The sequence below is a fragment of the Delphinus delphis genome, chromosome 11 (assembly GCF_949987515.2).
Source record: "Delphinus delphis chromosome 11, mDelDel1.2, whole genome shotgun sequence".
Classification (NCBI taxonomy): domain Eukaryota; kingdom Metazoa; phylum Chordata; class Mammalia; order Artiodactyla; family Delphinidae; genus Delphinus; species Delphinus delphis.
This window is the reverse complement of record NC_082693.1, coordinates 22,969,983-22,992,763: the sequence shown is the minus strand read 5'-3', so window position 1 is coordinate 22,992,763 and position 22,781 is coordinate 22,969,983. Positions and strand designations below refer to the sequence as shown.

The following is a 22,781-nucleotide window of genomic DNA, read 5'->3' as shown; positions in this document are numbered from 1 at the left end:
GTAATTAGGGTGGGGAGGCCTACCTTTGTGCTGTAAACAATCATATCAGGGCAACACCGCTACCATTTGGGGCCAGTGGAGCATCCCCTCCAACCGGCCAGTGCCCCTGTGTACTACAGTACCTCTGACTCTGGGTCAGTCTTGCAAACAGCCCACTTATTTTTCCTTCCTAAATTTCTACTGCAGTTCAGAAGAACAACGTCTTCAGGAAGCCCTCTGTTTATTCCAAAATCTCAGCATCTCTGCTCAGAAAGAAAACCAAAAGGGGACGTAAACCTCACACACATTTCATCCCATCCCAAAAGCCCAATCATGACCCTCTCCTAGAAAGACATCAGTTTATTCAATGCTGTCAGAAAATACATCAAAGACTGAAACTCAGAATGAGCCTGAATATATTCTGTACTTTCCAAGTCAAGATTACAGACGTGGTCAAAATTAGACTATGGCTTTGAGGGTTTGTTTTTCTGGGTTTTAATTTTCACGGTGCTTGTTTCCCAGAGACAGAAAGTATCTTCTTAACTAAACAGTGCTCTGGAGCGAGAGAAACCACAGCAGTAGGCCAGCCTCTGAGGTGCATTACTCCAAAAATGTCACTACATCTGCAAGGCTGGGGAGAGCAGCAGACGCCAAGTGCTTTCATCTGCCAGTCTTGTTAGAAGTACAGTGAGAGAGCTTCCCTTGGAGTATTTGTGCCACATTAAAATATTAATTGCCGAGATACAATGGCTATCCTGTTACACAGCTAGGGCACGCCAGCACCTCCCTCCTTCGCGCATCCACAGCCAATACAGGGTGAGGTTAGGCTGCTTTAGTGTCTCCTAAAGAGTTCTTTTAGACACGTTTCTTGAGGAGAGAAGATGGGCTGTACCCCTTCCTCGCCTTATTTTCACGCACATCACCATGCTGCTGAGGCTTCTGTAGCAGGGAGGGGGTACACGATGAGGCTGCAACATTATCCCGGTCACAGGGATACTCCAAAGTCCCCTGAGTCCCAGAAGGACGGAGAACAGAAGGTCCCGTAGAAACTAAGGCCCAGCTCCTATTCTAGAAGTGCACCATATTCATTCATTCACCCGTTACTCATTCCTTTATTCATATTGATTAAAATCTAGCTATGTGACGGGATGCAGAGCTAGCGAAAGAACCTCTTCTACTTTGGGAAGGGGAACGTGAGATCAAGAAAAAATGCTGTCGCTATTTTTCTTGCCACTTATTCTTAACTCACTTTCATAAAAGAATAGAGGAATCTTTTTATTCAATCCCAACAACTACTGGTAGCCTGGGATTCCACTGAGAGCGCCTCTCTCGCTGTGCACACAGCCCTGGCCTCTCCTGATGGAGAATTCTGCTGACTTGGTCCATGTGCTTTCCTGTTTCTGTGGACCCTTTCCATGTGAGTTTTCCAGAAGCCTAAGCGAAAAACAGGTTTAACTTCAACCAGGATGTCTCAGTGAGACGTGGCGTAACTCAGATAATTGTGACCACATATGGGATACAATCTTAGGATGCACCTTGTTTGCCAAGGCTTGAAAAAACATTCCCTGGAGGCACACAGGAAAAGAGAAGCTGGCCAGAGAGCAGCAGGGATCAGGGGATGGTGGGATGGGGACGGATTCTGTGGCTGAGGGTCAGGGACTCGGGAAGAACAGCCAGCAGCCCTGGAGAGAACATACCCCGTGTCTGAACTCTTTAAATAAATTCTGAGTATTGTTGTTTTTACAGAAACATTTAAACAAGGTACATTTAGGATTAATATTATCTTTCTTTTTAACATAGAGAAAAGGTAGAAATGCATTAGAATGAGTTAACAGGTCAGGAGCCAGTCACGAACACTTCATTTCCCTCATTTTATATGCTACTTATCTCATGGCTTATGGTGCCTGACTTGCAGTTTTTACCATCAGTATTTTCATTCACTTTGTTGAAAACTGTCTTTTTGTAATTTCTGGTGATTTTGAGACTGCTTCATAATTAAAAATGCCAAATGATCAGACACTTTGGGATTTCAGGATCTGGTGAAGGTCATGAACCTCAGCTCCATCTACTGGAAAAAGCATTGTAAGAATGTTCTAGGGCAATTCATCAGGTTAGCTCGAAAGTAAACAAAAACTACTTGTTTGGCTCAAACAATTAGACATATTTTTCTATTTGCTCTCTTAAACTCTGAGCTGGATGAAGCACATAGTTCTCCATTATTAATATTTGTGTTAACACACAACATTTCACAATCAAAACAGAGAATTATACCTCAGTTATTGAACACATATGTTGTATTCAATTGATTTTTTTTTTAACCACAGGAGACAAACTTCCAAGTCCTAAAAGAAACTTATTCATTCCTAGAAGGCTATAGGTATAGCTACCTGATTAAAACAAATTCATTCTTGTAGATTTAATACCCTTCACTCTAACAGGCTACTAGTGCTACTATTTTCTTTTTTCTTATCCAGCTTCTGATCACATGAAACAATTGAACAGGCAGCAGAAATCAGCAGTGAAGAATAACCTGCACCCTACAGGAAACCAGGGGATCTTCCTGGCTTGGGTAAAATAAGGGTTAGAAATTCAAATGCCCAGTTGCACTAATGAGTAGCTTAGCATCAGTCAGTCAAGTACATGGACTCCCACGTTGGCCATCATTAAACATGAATGAAATCTTAATTGCGTAACTAGTATCATTAATAAGTTTTTCTAAAATGTTGTGGAAGCTTCCCCATTGTCTGGGAAATATCTGTACTCTTTTATCAAAGAAGTAAACTGTAGAAATAATTTGTAACCTAACCTCCCTTGTAACTGGACTCAACCCTTTCTTTCCCTCATTGCAGAGGGTCCTGTTAAACGTCTCCCTTGCTCTCTACAATCCACTCTTCAGTATTACCTTTTTGACTAACCCTCCACCAGGCTCACCGACAAACACTCAACATACATTAGCTTGTGGGATCCTCATAACCCTGTGTGGCAGAAACTATCACTCCCATTTTACAGATGAGGAAACTGAGACAAACAGCTTAAGAAAATTTCCCCAAATCCTACAAGCTTCTAAGAGTCAGAGCCAACATTTAAAGTTCAAGTCTGCTGTCTCCGGAGCCAGCGTTTGTAACTGCCAATTTACAGCCCTGCCTTCTTTATCATTCACGGCTTTTTTACGACAGGATCTCCTTTATTCGTTATTTTGATGATTATCCCATGTACAATACAATTCGTAGGATTCTGTGTTCCTCCAATTCTAAGATGCCATTAAATTTTATCAAATTATTAATTTTAAAATTTTTGGTTAGAGTAAAGCACACATAAAACTTTACAATTTTGGGGCTTCCCTGGTGGCGCAGTGGTTGAGAGTCCACCTGCCGATGCAGGGGACGCAGGTTCGTGTCCCGGCCCGGGAGGATCCCACATGCCACGAAGCGGCTGGGCCTGCGCGTCTGGAGCCCTGTGCTCCGCAACGGGAGGGGCCACGACAGTGAGAGGCCCGCGTACCGCAAAAAAAAAAAAAAAAAAAAAAAATTTACAATTTTAACCATGTTTACGTATAACAGTTCAGTGGCCTTAAGTGCATTCACACTGTTGTGCAATCATCATCACCATCCATCTACAGAACTCTTTTCATCTTGCAAAACCGAAGCTGTGTACCCATCAAATATTAACTTCTCACTCCTCCCTACCCCAGCCCATGGCAACCACTATTCTATTTTCTGTCTCCATGAATTTATCTGACTACTCTAGGAACCTTATTATTTAAAGAAAGAAACAATCCCAGCTAAAACGTGTATAATAGATACCTCTTTTAAGATCGTAAGACACATCACAACTTCTGACATATTAAAATGGGAGAAAGCTATACTATCAGCAAATCATTAAATTGCAAGCCTTAAGACCCTCTACCTGTTGGATCTAAAATTAAAGTCTGCTACAGGGTAAGCTCTGACTATTCATGTCACACCTATGCCTTCATTATTCCAAACACTCATTCCCATTCTCCCCTTCTTGCTTTGGGCTTTGCCCTTTGCCATCTTTCTTCTTTTATTTTTTCATTTTCTACGTGCTTGAGAAAATACATGTAATTTGGAAGGATTGGGGTCCACGTGAGGGGACAGATATAAATCAGTTGGACAAATATAAATAAGTTTAACCCTCCAAAAACTTACCTCCCTGGACTCACATCTAGTTTTTTATTGTCATTTTTTGGATGAAAACTGAATCTTTGTAAGGTATGTAAAATATTTGTCATTTTGTGGCTACTTAACTTTAAAATGTCAAATATTAAGATAGAGAGCAACCCAAAACACAAATTAACAAGCCATTATGCACCCAAAGAATAAATTTAACACAATAAATAACCTCAGTTCATCCAAATGTATACGCCATTTTATCATTCGTGGAGCATCATTCAACACACATATAATTACTGACCACCTGCTAAGTGCCAAGCATTGTTCTAGGCCACATCGATACACTTTTGGTTTGTTTTAAACATAGGCAAAAATCTTTGATTCATGATGCTTCCATTCCAGTTGGAGAGACAGAAAATACACATAAATATGGCAAATACATATTGCGTAAGAAAGTGGTGAGTTTTAGAAAAAAATAAAGCAGGGAGATGTACTACGAAGAATAAATATGTGAAATTTTAGATAGGGTGGCCAGGAAAGGCCTCACTGAGAGCACAACTTTTAAAGGAGAATGCAAGAAAGCTAGCCATACAGATATCCGAGGAAAGCACTTTCCAGGCAGAGTGAACAGCCAGTGCAAAGGCCCTGAGGCCAGTCTCCCCAGCATGTTGTAGAATCAGTGAGGAATCCCATGTGCCTGAAGTGGAGTGAAAGAGGGGAAGTGCAATGAGACACTAGGTCAGAAAGCAGTGAGTAGTAAGTCCTAAAGGCCTTGCAATCAAGCAAGTACTTTGGCTTCTCTCAGTGAGCTGTGACTATCACTGGAAGTTTCTGAAAAAGGTATGAATGACATGATTTAGGTTCAGATACCATCATCACCACTTTCAATCTTTTCCAGAAATACTGTAACAGAACAGACTGAGCACATATTAATGGCAAAGTTTTGGACACAAGGGAAAATTCAACCACAGTACTCTCAAGCTATGGCTGCCACTGGCTGCCTCTGGAGGCTGGCTGGGAATGGGCTCCTCTACCAGCATAAGTTCCTTTCCTATTACGTGCTGAATGGTCAGGAGAACATGGAGTAAAGAAGGGGTGAGAGAGGAAGTAGAAATAGCCTAAGGAATATGCTAGGAAATGTCTGGTTTCAGAGCATGAAGCAATTCTCCAAAGAAATCAGCAAACCTGGATACTTAAGTCTCTAGAGGAGAAACTTGCAGAGCAATTATAAAGTACAACAATGAGGCACTGTGTATTATAAAAAGTAAAATATCTCTAACTATCAAGGTTGCATAGCTGCACCACCACTAAAAGATGGATCGTACTGTTTGTGCTTGAAATGGGAAGGTACAATATATTGGCCGGAAAGGTAAGAAGGTCCAGCATGGGACTGGGTGGGAACACCGGTATTTGTGTCACATCACATGAAAATGCTTTAGTCGTAGGATGTACTTATTAAGGTTCCCAAAGCGAACACCTTACATTTCCACCACAGACCAAAAACAGATCTTGATTCTTTCATACAATTTTCATTAGCTTTTATATAAATATTGATACAATTAACTTCTAGGCTTATTCATGCATCTTCCTAAAAATTGAATATCCTTTAAATACTTACAAAATAAACACCTTTTCTACTTTCTCTTCTGAATATTTTTGTGATATTCTCTAGATTTTACGTGTTTAACACATACTAAGACCACGGTATTTACCACTATGTCCCGGGAAAGGGCAGATCTGCCGGATGCCTAGAAAGAGGCTCATTGTTCAGTGAATAAGAACACCATTTAAAGCCCAATCCACAGCTTAACTCATGCACTGGAACTGAAATGACTGCCACAACCACTAGATGGCACTTGACATCAACTACTGCTACCAACCTCCCTTGTTATTAGAAGTATCTATTCACTGCACTCCCTATTTTGAATTGCTACTGGGTCCTTTTACAGTAAACTTCCCAGTACTACCAGGAAAGCATCTATTAAGTGCAACTGTTCTTCCCCTCACAGGACTATTTGGTTTTAAGCCACAGCAGGTCATTCAAGCACAATTGAAAAGCTAGTCCACTTTTATGGGTAAAATCAGGTGACCAGCTGGCATTCATGAAATGTATACTAACAGCACTTTAAAAAAAACTATTCTGGGACTTCCCTGGTGGCACAGTGGTTAAGAATCCACCTACCAATGCAGGTGACAGGGGTTTGAGCCCTAGTCCAGGAAGATCCCACATGCCGCAGAGCAACTGAGCCTGTGCGCCACAACTACTGAGCCTGCGCTCTAGAGCCCGCGAGCCACAGCTACTGAGCCTGCGCGCCTAGAGCCCATGCTCCGCAACAAGAGAAGCCACCGCAAGTAGAAGCCCGCGCACCGCAACAAAGAGTAGACCCCGCTCGCCGCAGCTAGAGAAAGCCCGCACACAGTAACGAAGGCCCAACGCAGCCAAGAATAAATTATATATATATAAAAAAAAAAACTATCCTTAGGGTCAAAAGGGAATCAGAATCTCTTAAGGGATAAAATCAGGGCAAACCTATTGCCCTACGACTGTTTTTTCCTGTTCTGATCAGCTATTCTACGTTCTAAATTTTGGAATAAGCAACAGAAGGTTCACCGTGAGGGACCTGTAACAAGCAGACATCTACCATTTGACTCTGCAGCCACTCGACGAGCGTTTCCGCCGTGGAGTCTGGGATCTGGCACCTCAAGCCTTCCTTCTCATCCGCTTCCATCATCTCTAACAACCCGCGCAGGTCTTCCACAAGGTGCAGAGCTCGCAAGCTTCCCATGAACGGGGAGGTGGGAGACTGGCAATCAAAAATCCCATTGGAATATTCCAGGGCCTTAGAACCTAGGTTTAAAAAAAAAAAAAAATCATGGAGAGAGCAATTTATGTTGGATAATATACCAAAGCTGAAGGTGGCAAGCAAGTCTAGTCACAGTGAGGAATGACCAAACAAGGAACAGGGAAAAGAGAATTCAATCATGTAAACCTCTCCGAGGCATAGTCATTTGGTGAAATGATAAAAAACCATGCAATTGATGATAAATACCAATGATCAAATATCTAACGGGGGGCAGCTGTGTGGAGTAGTAAGAGCATGGTAGGCTTTGGGGTAAGATGTGCTGACCTCAAGGAAACAAGGGCTAAGATAAGGTAGCAGATCAGTTTGGGTGGAGCCATGTATTCCCCAAAATACAAATTTTAGAAACCATAAACTCTAAATGCCCGTAAATAAGTTACACATTGAGGCGGAAATTGCATAGCATAATTTCAAAGGTAAGAGGGCCAGCTCCCAGTTAACTGACCAGAATTTAATCTCTGAAGAACTTCAATAACTTACATGTGTACATTTGTATATGCATGTGCACGTGTGTATAAACATTCCCCCCCCCACGATTTTGTTTGCAGCCTACTATCAAATGCTCTTGATCACATCAGCTTGAAAACATAGTTTTACAGCCCTTTTTGTTTTCTATTACTTATTAGAGAAAACATTCTACTCCTTAAATCCATACAACTGACTCACAGCCCATTCTGAAAGCACCCATATACACCTCTTCATCTCTTTGATTTTTATTTTCTGGTCTATCAGATATACATACCATCAAATATACATACTAACTTTCTACTCAAATTTCAACAGTTCTGATATTCAGGCCATCACCTCACAAATTTGAAGGTCTTACGAATGATGAAACTTGTGAGCCAACGTGTAAGTTCTCTCTCCAGTTGGCCAGTTCTCACAATGGGGAAAGGAATTCTCTTTCAGCTGGTTCATTCCATCGATATTCCTAATACTGGACCACAAGATTTGAACCAAACATCTACCAAATTGTGTTGATGGTGACCACTGATATGCACAGTGGTAAACGCTAATGGAACCACATAACTGTCTCAATCAACCCCCTCAGGAAACCCTGTAAAGTTGAGATAAGAACTCAGAAAAAATAGAGGAGAGTATGTCAAGAGGAAGGAAGAACAGAAAAGCATCAAAACCCAGACAGACTATAATGTCCTATTCCAGGAGTTTTAAGTATTAAGATCATCTGATGATATCATTAAAAAACACATGAGCCCATGGTAACCCTCTATTCTGTTCAGTCTCCATCACAAAACAAGGTGGGGAGAGGGGAGAGATATGTATTCAGAAAAATTCCCCAAATGTTTGTAGTCAGTTCTCTTCCTCTCCCTCTTACCTCAGCTGGAGAAATACTGATGGTAATTTCAAAATATAAATCCAGGTACTACCCACAAAGCTTTGGCTGACTCAGTTTGAGGTGGGAGCTGGGGAATCTGGATTTTCTTAATAACTCTAATGTTGGTCCTGAAGCCCTGCCAGCGCTGAGGAACAAATACACCAATCTAGTGGAATATGTAAAATGTAATCCCTCAACTACTGTTCCAGAAATACCACTCTCCTTGACTAGAGGTTCACTAAAAGTGTAAGGTTACACGTAACCTCTGGTAAGAGCCTATAATCGGTTCTAGTTGTTATATTTTCTGAAACTGTGACAGAGTAAATGGCTGAATAGTCCTTCAACTATTTAAAAGCATATATCATATAAAACAGATAAACAACAAGGACCTACTGTATAGCACGGGGAACCATATTCAATATCCTGTAATAATTGTAATGAAAATGAATCCGAAAAAAGAATATATATATGTATAACTGAATCACTTTGCTGTACACCTGAAACTAACACTGCAAATCAACTGTACTTCAATTTTTAAAAGGAAGTTAAAACATAAAACAAAATTTTAAATTAAAAAAATAAAAGCATATATTTGGTTGGCCAAAAAGTTCGTTCGGGTTTTCTGTACGATGGCTCTAATACCGCTTAGTTGTCTTTAACTTCGGAACCATTTTGTTAGATTGCATGTGACAGCTGTCATATCAGTGTGCATTGAAGAAAAACATCAAAATTAGTGAACTTTTGTGTAGCCATTGAAGATGGAAGGAAAAAAGTAACATTTTCGGCATGTTATGCTTTATTATTTCAAGAAAGGTAAAAACACAACTGAAACGCAAAAAAAAAGATTTGTGCAGTGTATGGAGAAGGGGCCGTGACTATTAGAAGGTGTCAAAAGTGGTTTCCGAAGTTTCGTGCTGGAGATTTCTTGCTGGACGATGCTCCACGGTCGTGCAGACCAGTTGAAGTTGACAGTGATCAAATCGAGACATTAATTGAGAACAACCAACGTTATACCACATGGGAGATAGCCGACATACTCAGAATATCCAAACCAAGCATTGAAAATCATTTGCACCAGTTTGGTTATGTGAACCGCTTTGATGTTTGGGTTCCACATAAGTTAAGCAAAAAAACCCTTCTTGACCATATTTCCACATGCGATTCTCTACTTAAACATAATGGAAACGTTCCATTTTTGAAACATATTGTGACGGGCGATGAAAAGTGGATACTGTACAATAATGTGGAACAGAAGAGATCGTGGGGCAAGCGAAATGAACCACCACCAACCAACACCAAAGGCCGGTCTTCATCCAAAGAAGGTGATATTGTGTATACGGTGGGATTGGAAGGGAGTCCTCTATCATGAGCTCCCTCCGGAAAACCAAACAATTAATTCCAACAAGTACTGCTCCAATTAGACCAACTGAAAGCAGCACTCGATGAAAAGCATCCGGAATTAGTCAACAGAAAACGCATAATCTTCCATCAGGATAACACAAGACTGCATGTTTCTTTGACGACCAGGCAAAAACTGTTACAGCTTGGCTGGGAAGTTCTGAGTCATCTGCCGTATTCACCAGACATTGCACCTTCGGATTTCCATTTATTTTGATCTTTACAAAATTCTCTTAATGGAAAAAATTTCAATTCCCTGGCAGACTGTAAAAGGCACCTGGAACAGTTCTTTGCTCAAAAAGATTAAAAGTTTTGTGAAGACGGAATTATGGAGTTGCCTGAAAAATGGCAGAAGGTAGTGGAACAGAAGGGTGAATATGCTGTTCAATAAAGGTCTTGGTGAAAATGAAAAACGTGTCTTTTATTTTTACTTAAAAACTGAAGGAACATTTTGGCCAACCCAATATTATGCCCTGAGAAGAATACACTTTTCTAGGTTAAACATAACCAGTTCCTTAGTTTGTTAAACTCTTCACCTTCACGCTTACCTTCTCTAGGTAAGTTTTCGTTTGCCAATGACACTTTGAAAATAATATTCTAAGAATCGAATACAGTACTCAAGGTGTGGTCTAATCTACAAAAGAGGTCCAATTGAAGTTGGGTCTCCAGGACATAGAAGTATAACAAAGGAGGTCAAACCCCACATGACACTCCCCTGAAGGGAAGAACCTTCTGAAGAGGAAAATACCTTTGATTTCTTCAAACCACCAAAGCAGAGTAGAGTCCAATTTGTGACCAGAAAAGTGAAGGAGCTGGGGCCAGGACAACTATATCCTGACCCTGGTAGCTGGCAGAGACCAACTGTACCCTGACCCTGACCGCCAGGTGTGTGCATGACAAGCCCATCCGAAGCCCATTCAGACATCTCCTCATTGTAATTGGTTCCTAAATATATGAAAGTCCTCCTCTTGAGACAAAACACAAAATATGACATGAGACCTTAGGTAGCCACCACTCCTGGGGGACTGCGAGGGAGTGAAAAGGGCTCATCCACTAGTCAGTCCCCTCAGTTATGATGAGAAAACAAGGAGATGATAGTCGACTGCTTTTGCTCAGCTTCTATAATAGAGAATTGCTGAAGATTTTTTAAAAAGAAGATGATCAGATTGGCATTTTGGAAAAAAGATTCTGGTGGTCTGGAAAAGGATGGACTAGAGCAGGAAAGCAAGAGTGTCAGGGACATCAAGTGAGAGGGTTATTTAGATAAAGCAAGACAATGGTAGCACAGATAAGACAGATTTTAGAGAGGAGGGAATGGGAGAATTTGGTAGGAGGTAGAATTGATAGAATTTGATTAACTAAGTGGAGGAACATGTGGGAAGTGCCTAGCATGACTTAAACTTCTGCTTTAGGAAACTGTACGGATGGAGGACTATGAAATTAGCCAAGACAAAGACAACTAGAGGGGCTTCTGAGGAAAGATAATGAGCTCAATGGGTTTTTTTGTTGTTGTTTGTTTTAATTTTTTATTGGAGTATAGTTGATTTACAATGTTGGGTTAGTTTCAGGTGTACGGCAAAGCGAATCAGTTATACATATACACATAATGAGCTTGATGTTTTAAATGATGACACTAATGTGTCTACAAGACATTTCAGGGGAGTACCTGGTTGGCTGGTAGACATAGGGACCTGAAGAATAGCAAAGAATTGGAAAAATAAGCAGATGTGAGAGTCATTGGTGGAAAAGTGAATGTGGAATTCAAGGGAAAAGATCAAAACACTCCTGAATACTGGGTAGAGCAGTATCCCTCCAAGTGCAGTCCACAGACTATCTGGACGAGAATCACCTTTATCCTGGATTAGAAGCCCAGGATGGTACTAGAATTTCTGACATTTTAAAATAAAATTTAAGAATAATTCTGGCAAAAATTGGAGAAGAGGGACAAAGATGAAACCATGGGGAACCTAAAGGCATTGGAGAGAGACAATAAATGAAAATATGGAAGTGGAGAGGTAATAAAAGAGTTGTAATAAAAAAGTCAAGAGAGCAAAGTAAATGTCATGATTGCGTCTTTTAGAGGATGCAGATTACCTGCTATAATACCGTCCATCTGCTCCAACGCTGCAGCCAACATGTCACTTGCATCACTCATCATTTTGCTATTTGTCAAGGGCAAATTCCAACCTAGATCTGAAAAAATAATGATGTTATCATTACATCCTTAAATGACACATGCTTCCTGGCAGGTTTGATAATTCAACATCAAATTATAACTCCACCTAGCAGTCAAATACAGAGAATTTGTGAAGTATTAGAGCTGAATTAAATGAATCATTTAACAAACTATGACCATTCATCTGCCTACTGTACTGCAGGACCACATGCTATAACTGATCAGTTAATAAAATAAGGACAATACATTTCTTGCACCCACGGTGTTTAAACTCCAGTAGGATGGTTTCCGCGCTGTACTCTGTAGAGCTCTGGGTCTCTGTGAGGTCATCAGAGGTGGCTGTGGAACTTTGCTCAGGGCCATGAGGGATGCTGCATAGATAAGACTTGTTCTTTCTGCACCAGCCCCACCTAATCTCTGCTCTCTCAATTTTGCCTTTAATTTTTTTTTTTTTCGCAATAGGGAATTACCATAAGATCTGTCTAAGAAAATGGTTCAGGAACATATATAATAAGCACATACACGTCTACTGGTATTTTGCAACATAACAATAGCTATCATGTACTGAGTGCCTACAGTGGTTCCGACACATTAATATAAATTATCCACAATTCTTTATCATGAGAGGAACCCTATAAAATGCATAAATTCCTCTTCATTTTATAAATTAGATCAAAGATGTTTGTTGATCTTCGCCTGTAAAGACAGCAAGTAAGTATAACAAAAACCAGTTTTTAAACTAGGTCTGTCTGATTTCCACTATAATATTAAATTTTTGTTTCTCTGATCCTATCTCACAGATAGGTTTAGGCTGAAATTGTGTCACAATCTACTCACTCTTTTACCAGTTAAAAAATAAACTGAAATTATCCTTGCAAAAAATTTGGTCATTAACAGGAAGAAGGTAAATTATGTGATTTTCAATATTAATTAATACATTTCAGGTACCAGCTAAGCACCCACATAAATTCTCCCAACAGGCCTAAGTAAGGCTCTTGCTACTTTGCAGATACTGTGGTGTAGCAAACGCCTGGGAAATAAAGGCTGTGTTGCTTAAAAGAAACCTTTGCCCTCTGTTGCCAAGTAACCAGGTCTTACCACTTTATTTTTGCAAACATATTTACAGTTCTGATAAACAGCTGCTTAGATCAGTTCTCTACTGTGCATTCACTCTAATAAAATGCCATTTAATCATTGTGAAATCTTACTTTGATTTTACAGTATTCATAGATTTCATCTAAGGATTTCCCAGAACTTTACTCCCTTCAGAAGGTATAAAATATCACTACCATTTTATGTATAAATACTACAGCATAAAAATACCCAAGGCACGCATTTACAGTCACCCAGAAATCAGGGGGTTAATAAGCTAGGTTATGAACCTAGGAGTTCTCAAAAATCTACTTGCACATTTAGCTAGTGCACAGTCCAGAGAGGTGGGGCGCAAATTTAATGATCACGCTGCAGGGTGGAAACCTCAAAACATGAAAATTGAGAACACAAAGGATTAAGCCAAAGAGTGTATGGTCCTTGAATTTTATATCATTAAGTGGCTTACATTCCCTTTCATTTTAAAAGCTGAACTTCAAAGAGCTCTAGATAGTATCTCGATAGATACTATACATATATATATATATATATAAAAGCGAGACAGACAGACACATGCCAGGCTCAGCTATAAACATGGGGAATGCTGATAAAATAAAATAATGCTCACTTTAGAAAAGCTCTCATCATCACACTAACTTAGAAAAACAAATATTCGTCTTTGTTGGCAACTATAATTTGTGTAGAGCAGGAACACTTTTCCAAGAAAGACAGGTAATTATCTATTTCTTCTCTATTCTGTTAAATGTATCTTTCAAATTCTATGACGTGGAGGTATGAGAACTTAGGCCATGCTTTTCAAAATGGTGGTGAAGAATCAATTTTTTTAAAAATTTCCAGTTTGTTAGAGACCAAGTCTTTGTTTAATATAATAAAATACGACAACAACATTAAAGTGTTATAAAAATTTATAAATGCTTACTCTCAATCTCTATGCTTATCACATAGCATCCTACATGTAACAGTAAGGACAAGACAGACAGTAAACACAATTAATAAATATGTATGTAATATGGCAAAGGTGGTAGGTGCTAAAGGAGAAAAATCAAGCAGTTATCCTCAGGAGATCAGAGGGTCAGGAATTTGGAGAGGTTTGCAAATTAAACAGGGTGGTCAGGAAGAATGACAGATTCAAAGACTTCTTTAATAAATTAAAATTAGTTAAATATAGGTGGTAGTTCAGTGGTATTCCAAGTGTAGAATTCTTACAAATTGATTAAAAAAATGGGAGAGGTGAAGTCACGAACAGACATATAACAGAAGAGGAAACACTTTCAGCCAATAAAAATATGAAGAGATGCTTAATGTTATTAATAGTCAAGAAATTTAAGATAACTATGTGATACCATTTTATACCCAGTCAGCTGGCAAAAAAATTGGAGAGTACCAAGTACTGTAAAAGGAGGTGAATGCACAGAATCTCTTACAGAATGGTAATGGGAATGTAAAATGGGCTAAAATTAAACAGTTACATTAATCTAGCAATTAGCATTAATCTAGAATTAATTTCAATCTAGCAATATTTACCCCAAGGTAATATTTACCCCAAGGTATATAACCATGAGCAATACACAAATGTTCACAGTAGGACTTGTCACAAGGACAAAAACGTGAAAACAACCCAAACGTCCATCAATGTGAGAGGAGATGAGTAAACTGGTATATTTACACAATGTAATTGCATACAGTTTTCAAAATAAACTAAAACAATGCACATGTAGTTTGGACAAATCTATGCAATATAAAGGCAAATAAAAAAGTAAGTCTCTGGTTCATTCAGCAAGACTTTTTATAAAGTTAAAAACAATTAAATACAAATATATAAATACACACACATATATTAGAAATACATATAGATTCAATATAACTATACAAAAAGAAAAGAAGGAACGATAATACACAATTCAGGATGATGGCTGCCTTAAGCCAGGGACGTAGAGGGACAGAATGGGAAAAAGGGTTGCAAAGTTAAATGAAGGTTACTGTCAAGTTTCTGAATTAGGGATGGACTCAAAAGTTATTATTACACTATTAAAAATGACTAAATGGGAATTCCAGTTCTGATAATAGTGGAATAGATTGTATTGGACTTACTGTCCCACAAATAGCAATACAAAACACTGGATGACATATAAAACAATTTTAAAGAAATTGGAGAGTGACCAAAAGCAGGTAGAAACTATGAGGAATTCAGCTCTTGAGTAAACGGAACCATAATGAGTGATATTCACATTTATACATCTTTTCACTTGTGGGCACTCCCCCGTCCACATGATGCAGAGTGGTTAGGGCTTATGAAAAAAATCACAGTCTTAATGGCTCGGTGGATAAAAGGGGGTAAAGTTCTTACCTTATTCACAAAGGTGTTTAATACTAATTCATAGCAGGCTGTAATAATAATATATAATATAATCCATTAAAACTATAAAATAAAAAGACAAAGTAAAAAGCCAATTGAGTTGATGAAATAGACTACTAATAAAATCCTCATTTAATCCAAAAGAAGGCAGTAAAGGTGGAACAATGAAGAGACGGGAGAAAAAGAAATCAAATGGCAAATGGTAGATAAACTCAATCATATAATTTATCATTATATTAAATATAAATGGAATAAACATTAATAAAAGCCAGAGATTGTCAGACTGGTTAAATCCAAAGACACAGTAAGCCTGGGAAAGGAGGAGTGGCTATATTAATATAAGAAAAATGACTTCCAATCAACAAGTGTTACTAGAAAGAAAGAGGGGTATTTTATAATGATAAGAGTCAATTCATCAGGAAGTCCTAACAATCACAAAAGTTTTTGCAACTAATAACAGAGCTTCAAATGACATGAGGCAAAATCTGACACAATTAAGGGAGAATTACACAAATTCTGTCCATTTATACTTAACGTAATTGTTGATATGGTTGGATTTAAGTCTACTGCCCTGCCATTGTTTTCCTGTTTGTCCCATCTTTCATTTGTTCCTCCTTTTCAACCTTCTTTTAGAATGACAGACAAGGCAGGAAAAAATTCAGGTAATAATATAGATGTTAGCAACACTATCAACCGTCTTGACCTAATTGAATTTATAGAACAAAACATCCAAATGCAGGGTCTTCCCCAGTGGTCCAGTGGTTAAGAATCCGCCTTCCAATGCAGGGGACGCGGGTTCGATCCCCGGCTGGGGAACTAAGATCCGACATGCCGCAGGGCAACTAAGCCTGCGCTCTAGAGCCTGCAAGCCACAACTAGAGAGAAGCCCGCGCGCTGCAACTAAGACCTAACACAGCTAAATAAATAAACAAATATTTAAAAAAAAATCCAAATGCAGAACACACATTCTTTTCAATCCACTTGTTATATTCACCAGGACAGGCCATGCAGGTATGCAAGGCCACAAAATAAGTCTCAATAAACTCGAAATGGGCATTAAAGGACTATATAGAAGAGTAAGAACAGCAACCTGAAGTGGTAAAGCACTAATGCTAAGAATAGAGCTTCCATATTTATCAAAAGTCTGACTTGCCCATGGCTTAAGCTACTGTAGAGGCAGCCTCACTTCGTGAGCATCTGTGTTAATAAGGCAATGTCAATTTTCACGCCTGGGTCGAAGTATTTTTAAAGGCTAAATAAAAGGGTTCAGAAAATCCCATGCTCTATATTTTCCTATATCCTCAGAAACATTTCTGAGAGGAAGATTCCCCTGGGCATTCTCACATACTTAATATTGATACAATGGAATATTACTCTAATACAATGGAAGAGTACTCCACAATGAAAAAGACTGATACATATAACATTATGCTGAGCCAAAGAAGTCAGGCATAAATGACTACGTACTATGTGATTCCTTTCATGTGAAATCCAAAAATAGGTAAACTATGGTGACAGAAAGTAGGAATTACTTGCAGGAAGTGGTGAATGATTGAAGGAGATACTGGGGACTTTCTGTTCAATATCCTGATGGAAGTGTTGGTTATACAAGTTTATACATTTATCAAAACTCATCAAATACATTTAAGATGTGTTCATTTCACTGTATGTTTCACCTCAAATTTTAAAAATTAGGATTGAAAATGGTTGTTAGAGATAAAACAATATTTTTAAAGGAACCAAATAAAAAAGTGGATGAATATAAGTAGGCTATGCATGGCCTTATAATGATAATATATCATGAATAAAGGATAATGAATAATCCAATTATATTCACCTAAGACCCAAAATAAAACTCAGAATAACCAGTTTCTTTTGTTCTAATTCTTTGCTTACCCAGAAAGCTACTGATTACAATTTCATCTTTTAGGTGGTCAAAACCATTTAGAAGGTAAAAACTTTATCATCCGAGAATTCTCACACGATACCAGATTTATTTCTGGATTGTAAATAGCTACAATGGCTTGCTGAAGGGAAAGGCACCAGAAAATACAACTACCAACAACAACAACAAAGGAATGGGGTTTGCAAGGTTGTAGTTCAAACTGGAGAAACCCCTGATTTGTTTCAGAGATCAGCTCTGCTTGCAAGAGTCCTCAGTTTAGTGGTTTCCTATTCGGATGGTTTAAGAAAAAGAAGTTAAGAAAAGCCTTGGAAAAGCAGTCTCCTGGAGGAGACTTCATATTTTATAGTATGGGTTTTAAAAAAAAATGTAAAAGCATATTTTGAATATATTTCAAGCTTGGCCAGGATCCATTTAGAGCAGATTTGAATAAGGTAAAATACCAGGGAATGTTTCAGCAATGGGTGTGGTGGCTGAAGCATTGGCAGAAAACCATACTTTTTACAGGGTTGCTGACTAACTGATGTTTCAGGTCAGGCCTGCTGCCCAGTCTCTCTGGAAGGAAGGGAAGGAAAGGAGGGAAAGAAGGAAGGAAGGGAGGGACGGAGGGAGGAAGGAAGGAAGGAAGGTTGTAAGAAAATTAGAAAGTCTGTTTCTAAACTTTGGTGAGAATGACATTTGTCCTAACTTTCTCAGCTTTCCTTAGGTAAAATGTTTTAAGTTTGAAAGAGAACTTCGAATTCCATGCTTAGAGATGGATACTAAGACGCTTAAAAGGAGAAATCCCTTCAGTGAAAGAATGTTTACACATGTTCAGCTAGGCTGGTGGAGCATCAAGTTATTACTTGGTCATTATGAAAACAAAACAGTTTCATATAAATTACCCACAGATCTCTCACCAATTTTTTCCCCCAAGATGCTCACTAGGGATGTCAATCATTACGAGATGATTTCCCATGTAAGCAGCGATACAATCTTAGCAAAGCAATGCCTTGAAAACTGGAGTAGGAAGGACTGTGGAGTGGTGCTCAAGGTGTGGGGCCTGATCTGCCGCAGCCTCAGCATCCCCTGTGAGCTGGCTCAGATGTAAATCCTTGGGCCAAGATCTACTGAGTCAGAAAGTCTAGAGGCAGGGTTCGTACGAGCTGCCACGGGATTCTGACACGCACTCGGTCACTGTGCTAGAGCACAAGAGGCCCTCTTTCCTCTCCGGACAGCGAGCCCCACCCAGAGGAGTTGCAAACTGCCTACCAAGGGAAACAAGGGCACAGCTCCTCTCCCCAGCTCCTGCTTCTACTTTTGATCTAAAATAACAGCTCTGAAGAAGCAATTCAGGTTTTAACCTGAAAAAAAATCTCTCCCTTTAAACTTCAACTACTCAGTCATTATGTCTGGAACTTTTTAATATTCTTATGCAATCCTCCTCGCTTTCTGGTTCTCTGCTATGTATCTGTCATCACGTATTTCCTCCTCCACACTGTATTAGTCCAAATCCTTTCACCTGCAGTCTTCTCTAACATCCCTAGAAAATTAATTCAGAATCACCTTGAAAAGGGCAACATGGGGGTCGAGGGGGCAGGGGAAGTGTTGAAAAGAGTGGGGATGTTGGCAGCAGGGGTGACATCTAATGTCATAACACACATGTAAAAAGTTTGTCAAGCTGTAAAAATAAGTATAATATTGATGCTATAACTGGAAATTTGAACACCATGTATTTGACAATATTAAGGAATTATTTTAATGTTTATGTAATAATAGAGAGGAGCAAAATATTAATGGATGAAACGGTATGACACCTGGAATTTGCTTTAAAATAATAATAAAGGAGAAGGGAATAAGAGTAAAGATATAGATGAAACAAGATTAGCCATGATTTGATAACTGTTGAGATGAGTGATAAGTACATAGGGTAACACTATACTATTCTGTCTACATTTTTATATATTTGAGATTTCCCATAATAAAATATTTAAACTTTTTCATCCATATCTTCAGACAATAGGATTTGCAAACACCCTTGACCCTGATATAATTGGCTTAAATATTTTATTTTTCTATCATAACCTCAAGCATACCAAGGGCTCACAAATATTTACAAACCAAATAAGAAAGTACTTGTTATTTTAACCACCTGCATAAACACAAACATATGCTCAGAAAATGGAAGAGCCTCTCACAGAGGGATGTAAGGCAGAGCATAAAAGAGGGCATGTTAATGACTGTGTATTAGAAAGAGTTACTTCTGCTCACAAAAATGAAGAGCCACAAAAGATGGTTAAGTATTCAAATAAATGAAGCAGCAAGGAAAATAGGCTAAAATAAAAGGAAACGAACCTTTTGGCTCTAGCTATTGTTATGTAGGAATGATAACAAGAAGGGAGTTGATTTTTTTTTAACATCTTTATTGGAGTATAATTGCTTTACAATGGTGTGTTAGTTTCTGCTTTACAACAAAATGAATCAGTTATACATATACATATGTTCCCATATCTCTTCCCTCTTGTGTCTCCCTCCCTCCCACTCTCCCTCTCCCACCCGTCTAGGTGGTCACAAAGCACCGAGCTGATCTCCCTGTGCTATGCGGCTGCTTCCCACTAGCTATCTACCTTACGTCTGGTAGTGTATATATGTCCATGCCTCTCTCTCGCTTTGTCACAGCTGTGACAAAGGGAGTTGATTTTTAAAGTTCATCACAATAAGCCAAGATCTTTTACTTCTTGAATAAAAGGATGTTGCTGCTATTTGAAAAACTGATGTGTATTAAATGTCAGTAAATCTGAAGATCTAGCGATAAATGGAAAGGATGGCCCATTTCCCTCTACCTACTATTATTAGCTATTATGATGACTGCACGAAATTATGGATTTGCCCAAGGTCACTCAAGAAGTAAGATTTCAGTCCAAAACCCAAGTATGCCTCTCACTCAATTCAACAGGTATTTATCAAACAGCTATTATGCCCTGACCAGGACCACCAACTTTGACCAGGACCACCTATCTCATATGCTTCTAGTCCCAATTATACACCACCCCCAGCACACCCACCCCTGCCTGCCTCTCACACTGCACAGCATACCCTTCTCTGAACACGCCCTGCTCTCTTACCTCTGTGTTGTCACTTCTCTCCTTGCACCACCCCTTCTAAGCCCGGGGACACATACTTTCAAGACAGCTCAGGCATCCTTTCCATCCATCCACACACTTTCAAGACAGCTCAGGTATCCTTGGGCCCTCCCGGAGCATCCTGAGTATGACTTCACGAGACCCCTAATTTTACAGTATCTGTCTCCTTGACTGCACTGTGAGCTCCTTGATAATAGAGACTGTATTTCTGATCTCTGCATCCCCAGTGTCTCATGTGGTGGACATCAAATGCTTGCAGCACAAATGCATATGCCCCGGGAGCTCCTCAAACATGCACACTGTCATGTCATAACTATTCTTGCTCCTATACTCCCTGTTTTGGCAAATAGTGTGAGCGTCCTCTTAGCTGCACAGGCCAGAAACCTATCTTCTCACCTTAACTTTTAAGATAAATTTGATCACTGCTATCACCCTTGCTAGCTACAATCTCATAAAATGAATTTTCATGCTCTTCAAGAGGTTGGTGAACCAAATTCATTGTGCTACTCCGGAATGATGTTATTACTCCTATGAGTTTGCAAACTTAGTTCCCGATATGATGCAGAAGCATCAGGGGGCCTGAGCAGGTTTCAACTTCTAATTTTTCTAACCTACTCTAACCTCTTCTTTTTAGGTCTTATAACCTGAGGACTCATCTCTCTCCTATTTTCCCACCCAGGGCTACCAACCTAGTCTTCGTTGGCTAAGAGATAAGCAGTTCTGGGATATGTGAGACCCAGAACTGCACCCCTAAGGAGGGCAGGGCTGGGTAACAGCTCCTCTAAGCTCTGAAAGGGAGGGAATGGGCAAGGTGCCTATATATAAGCACTCTCTAAAGGAGTATGTTATAAACCCCTAAGATTAAAAGGTAGTGAAAAAGTTTAGTAGACTATAATCAACATTTATTTTAATAAAATAGAAGACATCAGAACATCTCACAAGAAATAAAAGTATTATTTGTGAAACTTTTGATTTGGTTTTATGTATATACCTGCCTGCAACAAATACTGACTGAAGGCCTACCATGTGCCAGGTCCTGGAGGCAGAACAGTGGAAAAGACAAGCAAAAAAGGCAAATCACTCTGCCTTTAGGGAGCTGACATTCCAGTTGTTTCAGCACCCAAATGCGCACTCGTGCATGCACGCACGCGTGTATGTGTGTGTGTGTGTGCGTCTGTAAGGACATGCATGCATATGGACTGCATCATGATGTAAGAAAGTGTATCTTACACTGGGTCAAAAACATCTGAAAATTACTTCTTTCTCTAAAGTGGTGCTATTTAAAACATGGTCTATGGGGCTTCCCTGGTGGCGCAGTGGTTGAGAGTCCGCCTGCCGATGCAGGGGACACGGGTTCATGCCCCGGTCCGGGAAGATCCCACATGCCGCGGAGCGGCTGGGCCCATGAGCCATGGCCGCTGAGTCTGCGCATCCAGAGCCTGTGCTCCACAACGGGAGAGGCCACAACAGTGAGAGGCCCGCGTACCGCAAAAAAAAAAAGAAAAAAACAAACAAACATGGCCTATGAACTGCTGCTAGTTCACCAACTGTTATTGGTCTACTATGAGATAAGTACAGAAATTGAGAATAAGCATTCAGAAAATTTTATAGCAACTTGACCTTGCTGTGATATCCAATTACATGATAATTTTGCTGCCAAACCCAATTATTTTAAAATTGAATTTTACAGAAAAGAATCCATGATGGATTGGAATAAGAAAAAAAAAACAAAAAAAACAAAAAACCTAGTCCTTCGCCAGAGATGGTTGGAGAAGCACTGCTCTGGAGGACACACTGGGTGGGGTTCTGGGGAACAGGTGTGTACATGGTACTTTAATTGGGAACTGCAGCCACGGAGCACAGACAGAAGGGGTGACACATGCGCAAGAGAACCCCAACAAGTGGGGAGTACAGTTCAGGTTTATTCTTTTTCCATACATGTCAAATGATGACAATAATTAAATGGAAAGTAGAAAAGTGTTAGCACTGACGATGATATATGGCTAAGTTCAGAAGAAGTGAAACAAAAAACATTTGTATTAAATTAACATCAATGGCAGTCACACATAGGCATACCTCGTTTTAATTCGCTTCACTTTATTGTGCTTCGCAGATAGCAGTAGCTTTGTATTTTTTTTATGAATTGAAGGCTTGTGGCACCCCAGTGTCGAGCAAGTCTATCAGCGCCATTTTTCCAACGGCATTTGCTCACTTCATGTTTCTGTGTAACATTTTGGTAATTCTAGCAATATTTCAAACCTTTTCTAATTACTGTTATATTTGTTATGATGATCTGTGATCAGTGACCTCTGATGTTACTACTGCAATTGCTGTGGGGCACCATGAACAGCATCCGTATAAGATGGAGAACTTAACAGATAAATGTTGTGCGTGTTCTGATTGCTCC

At 39.4% G+C, this 22,781-nt stretch overlaps 1 protein-coding gene across 7 annotated transcripts in view; it reads right to left on the bottom strand.

Moving 5' to 3' along the window:
• PPFIBP1 (PPFIA binding protein 1) overlaps positions 1-22,781 on the bottom strand; it is a 177,850-nt gene that overhangs the window by 56,538 nt on the left and 98,531 nt on the right. For all 7 annotated transcript variants that reach the window (XM_060024499.1, XM_069541193.1, XM_069541191.1 and 4 more), the window contains 2 exons: positions 11,802-11,900; positions 6,755-6,960 (listed from right to left, as the gene is read on the bottom strand). In XM_060024499.1, the coding sequence (XP_059880482.1) occupies positions 6,755-6,960; positions 11,802-11,865 (270 nt within the window). In that variant the 5' untranslated portion in view covers positions 11,866-11,900. The remainder of the gene's footprint in view (positions 1-6,754; positions 6,961-11,801; positions 11,901-22,781) is intronic.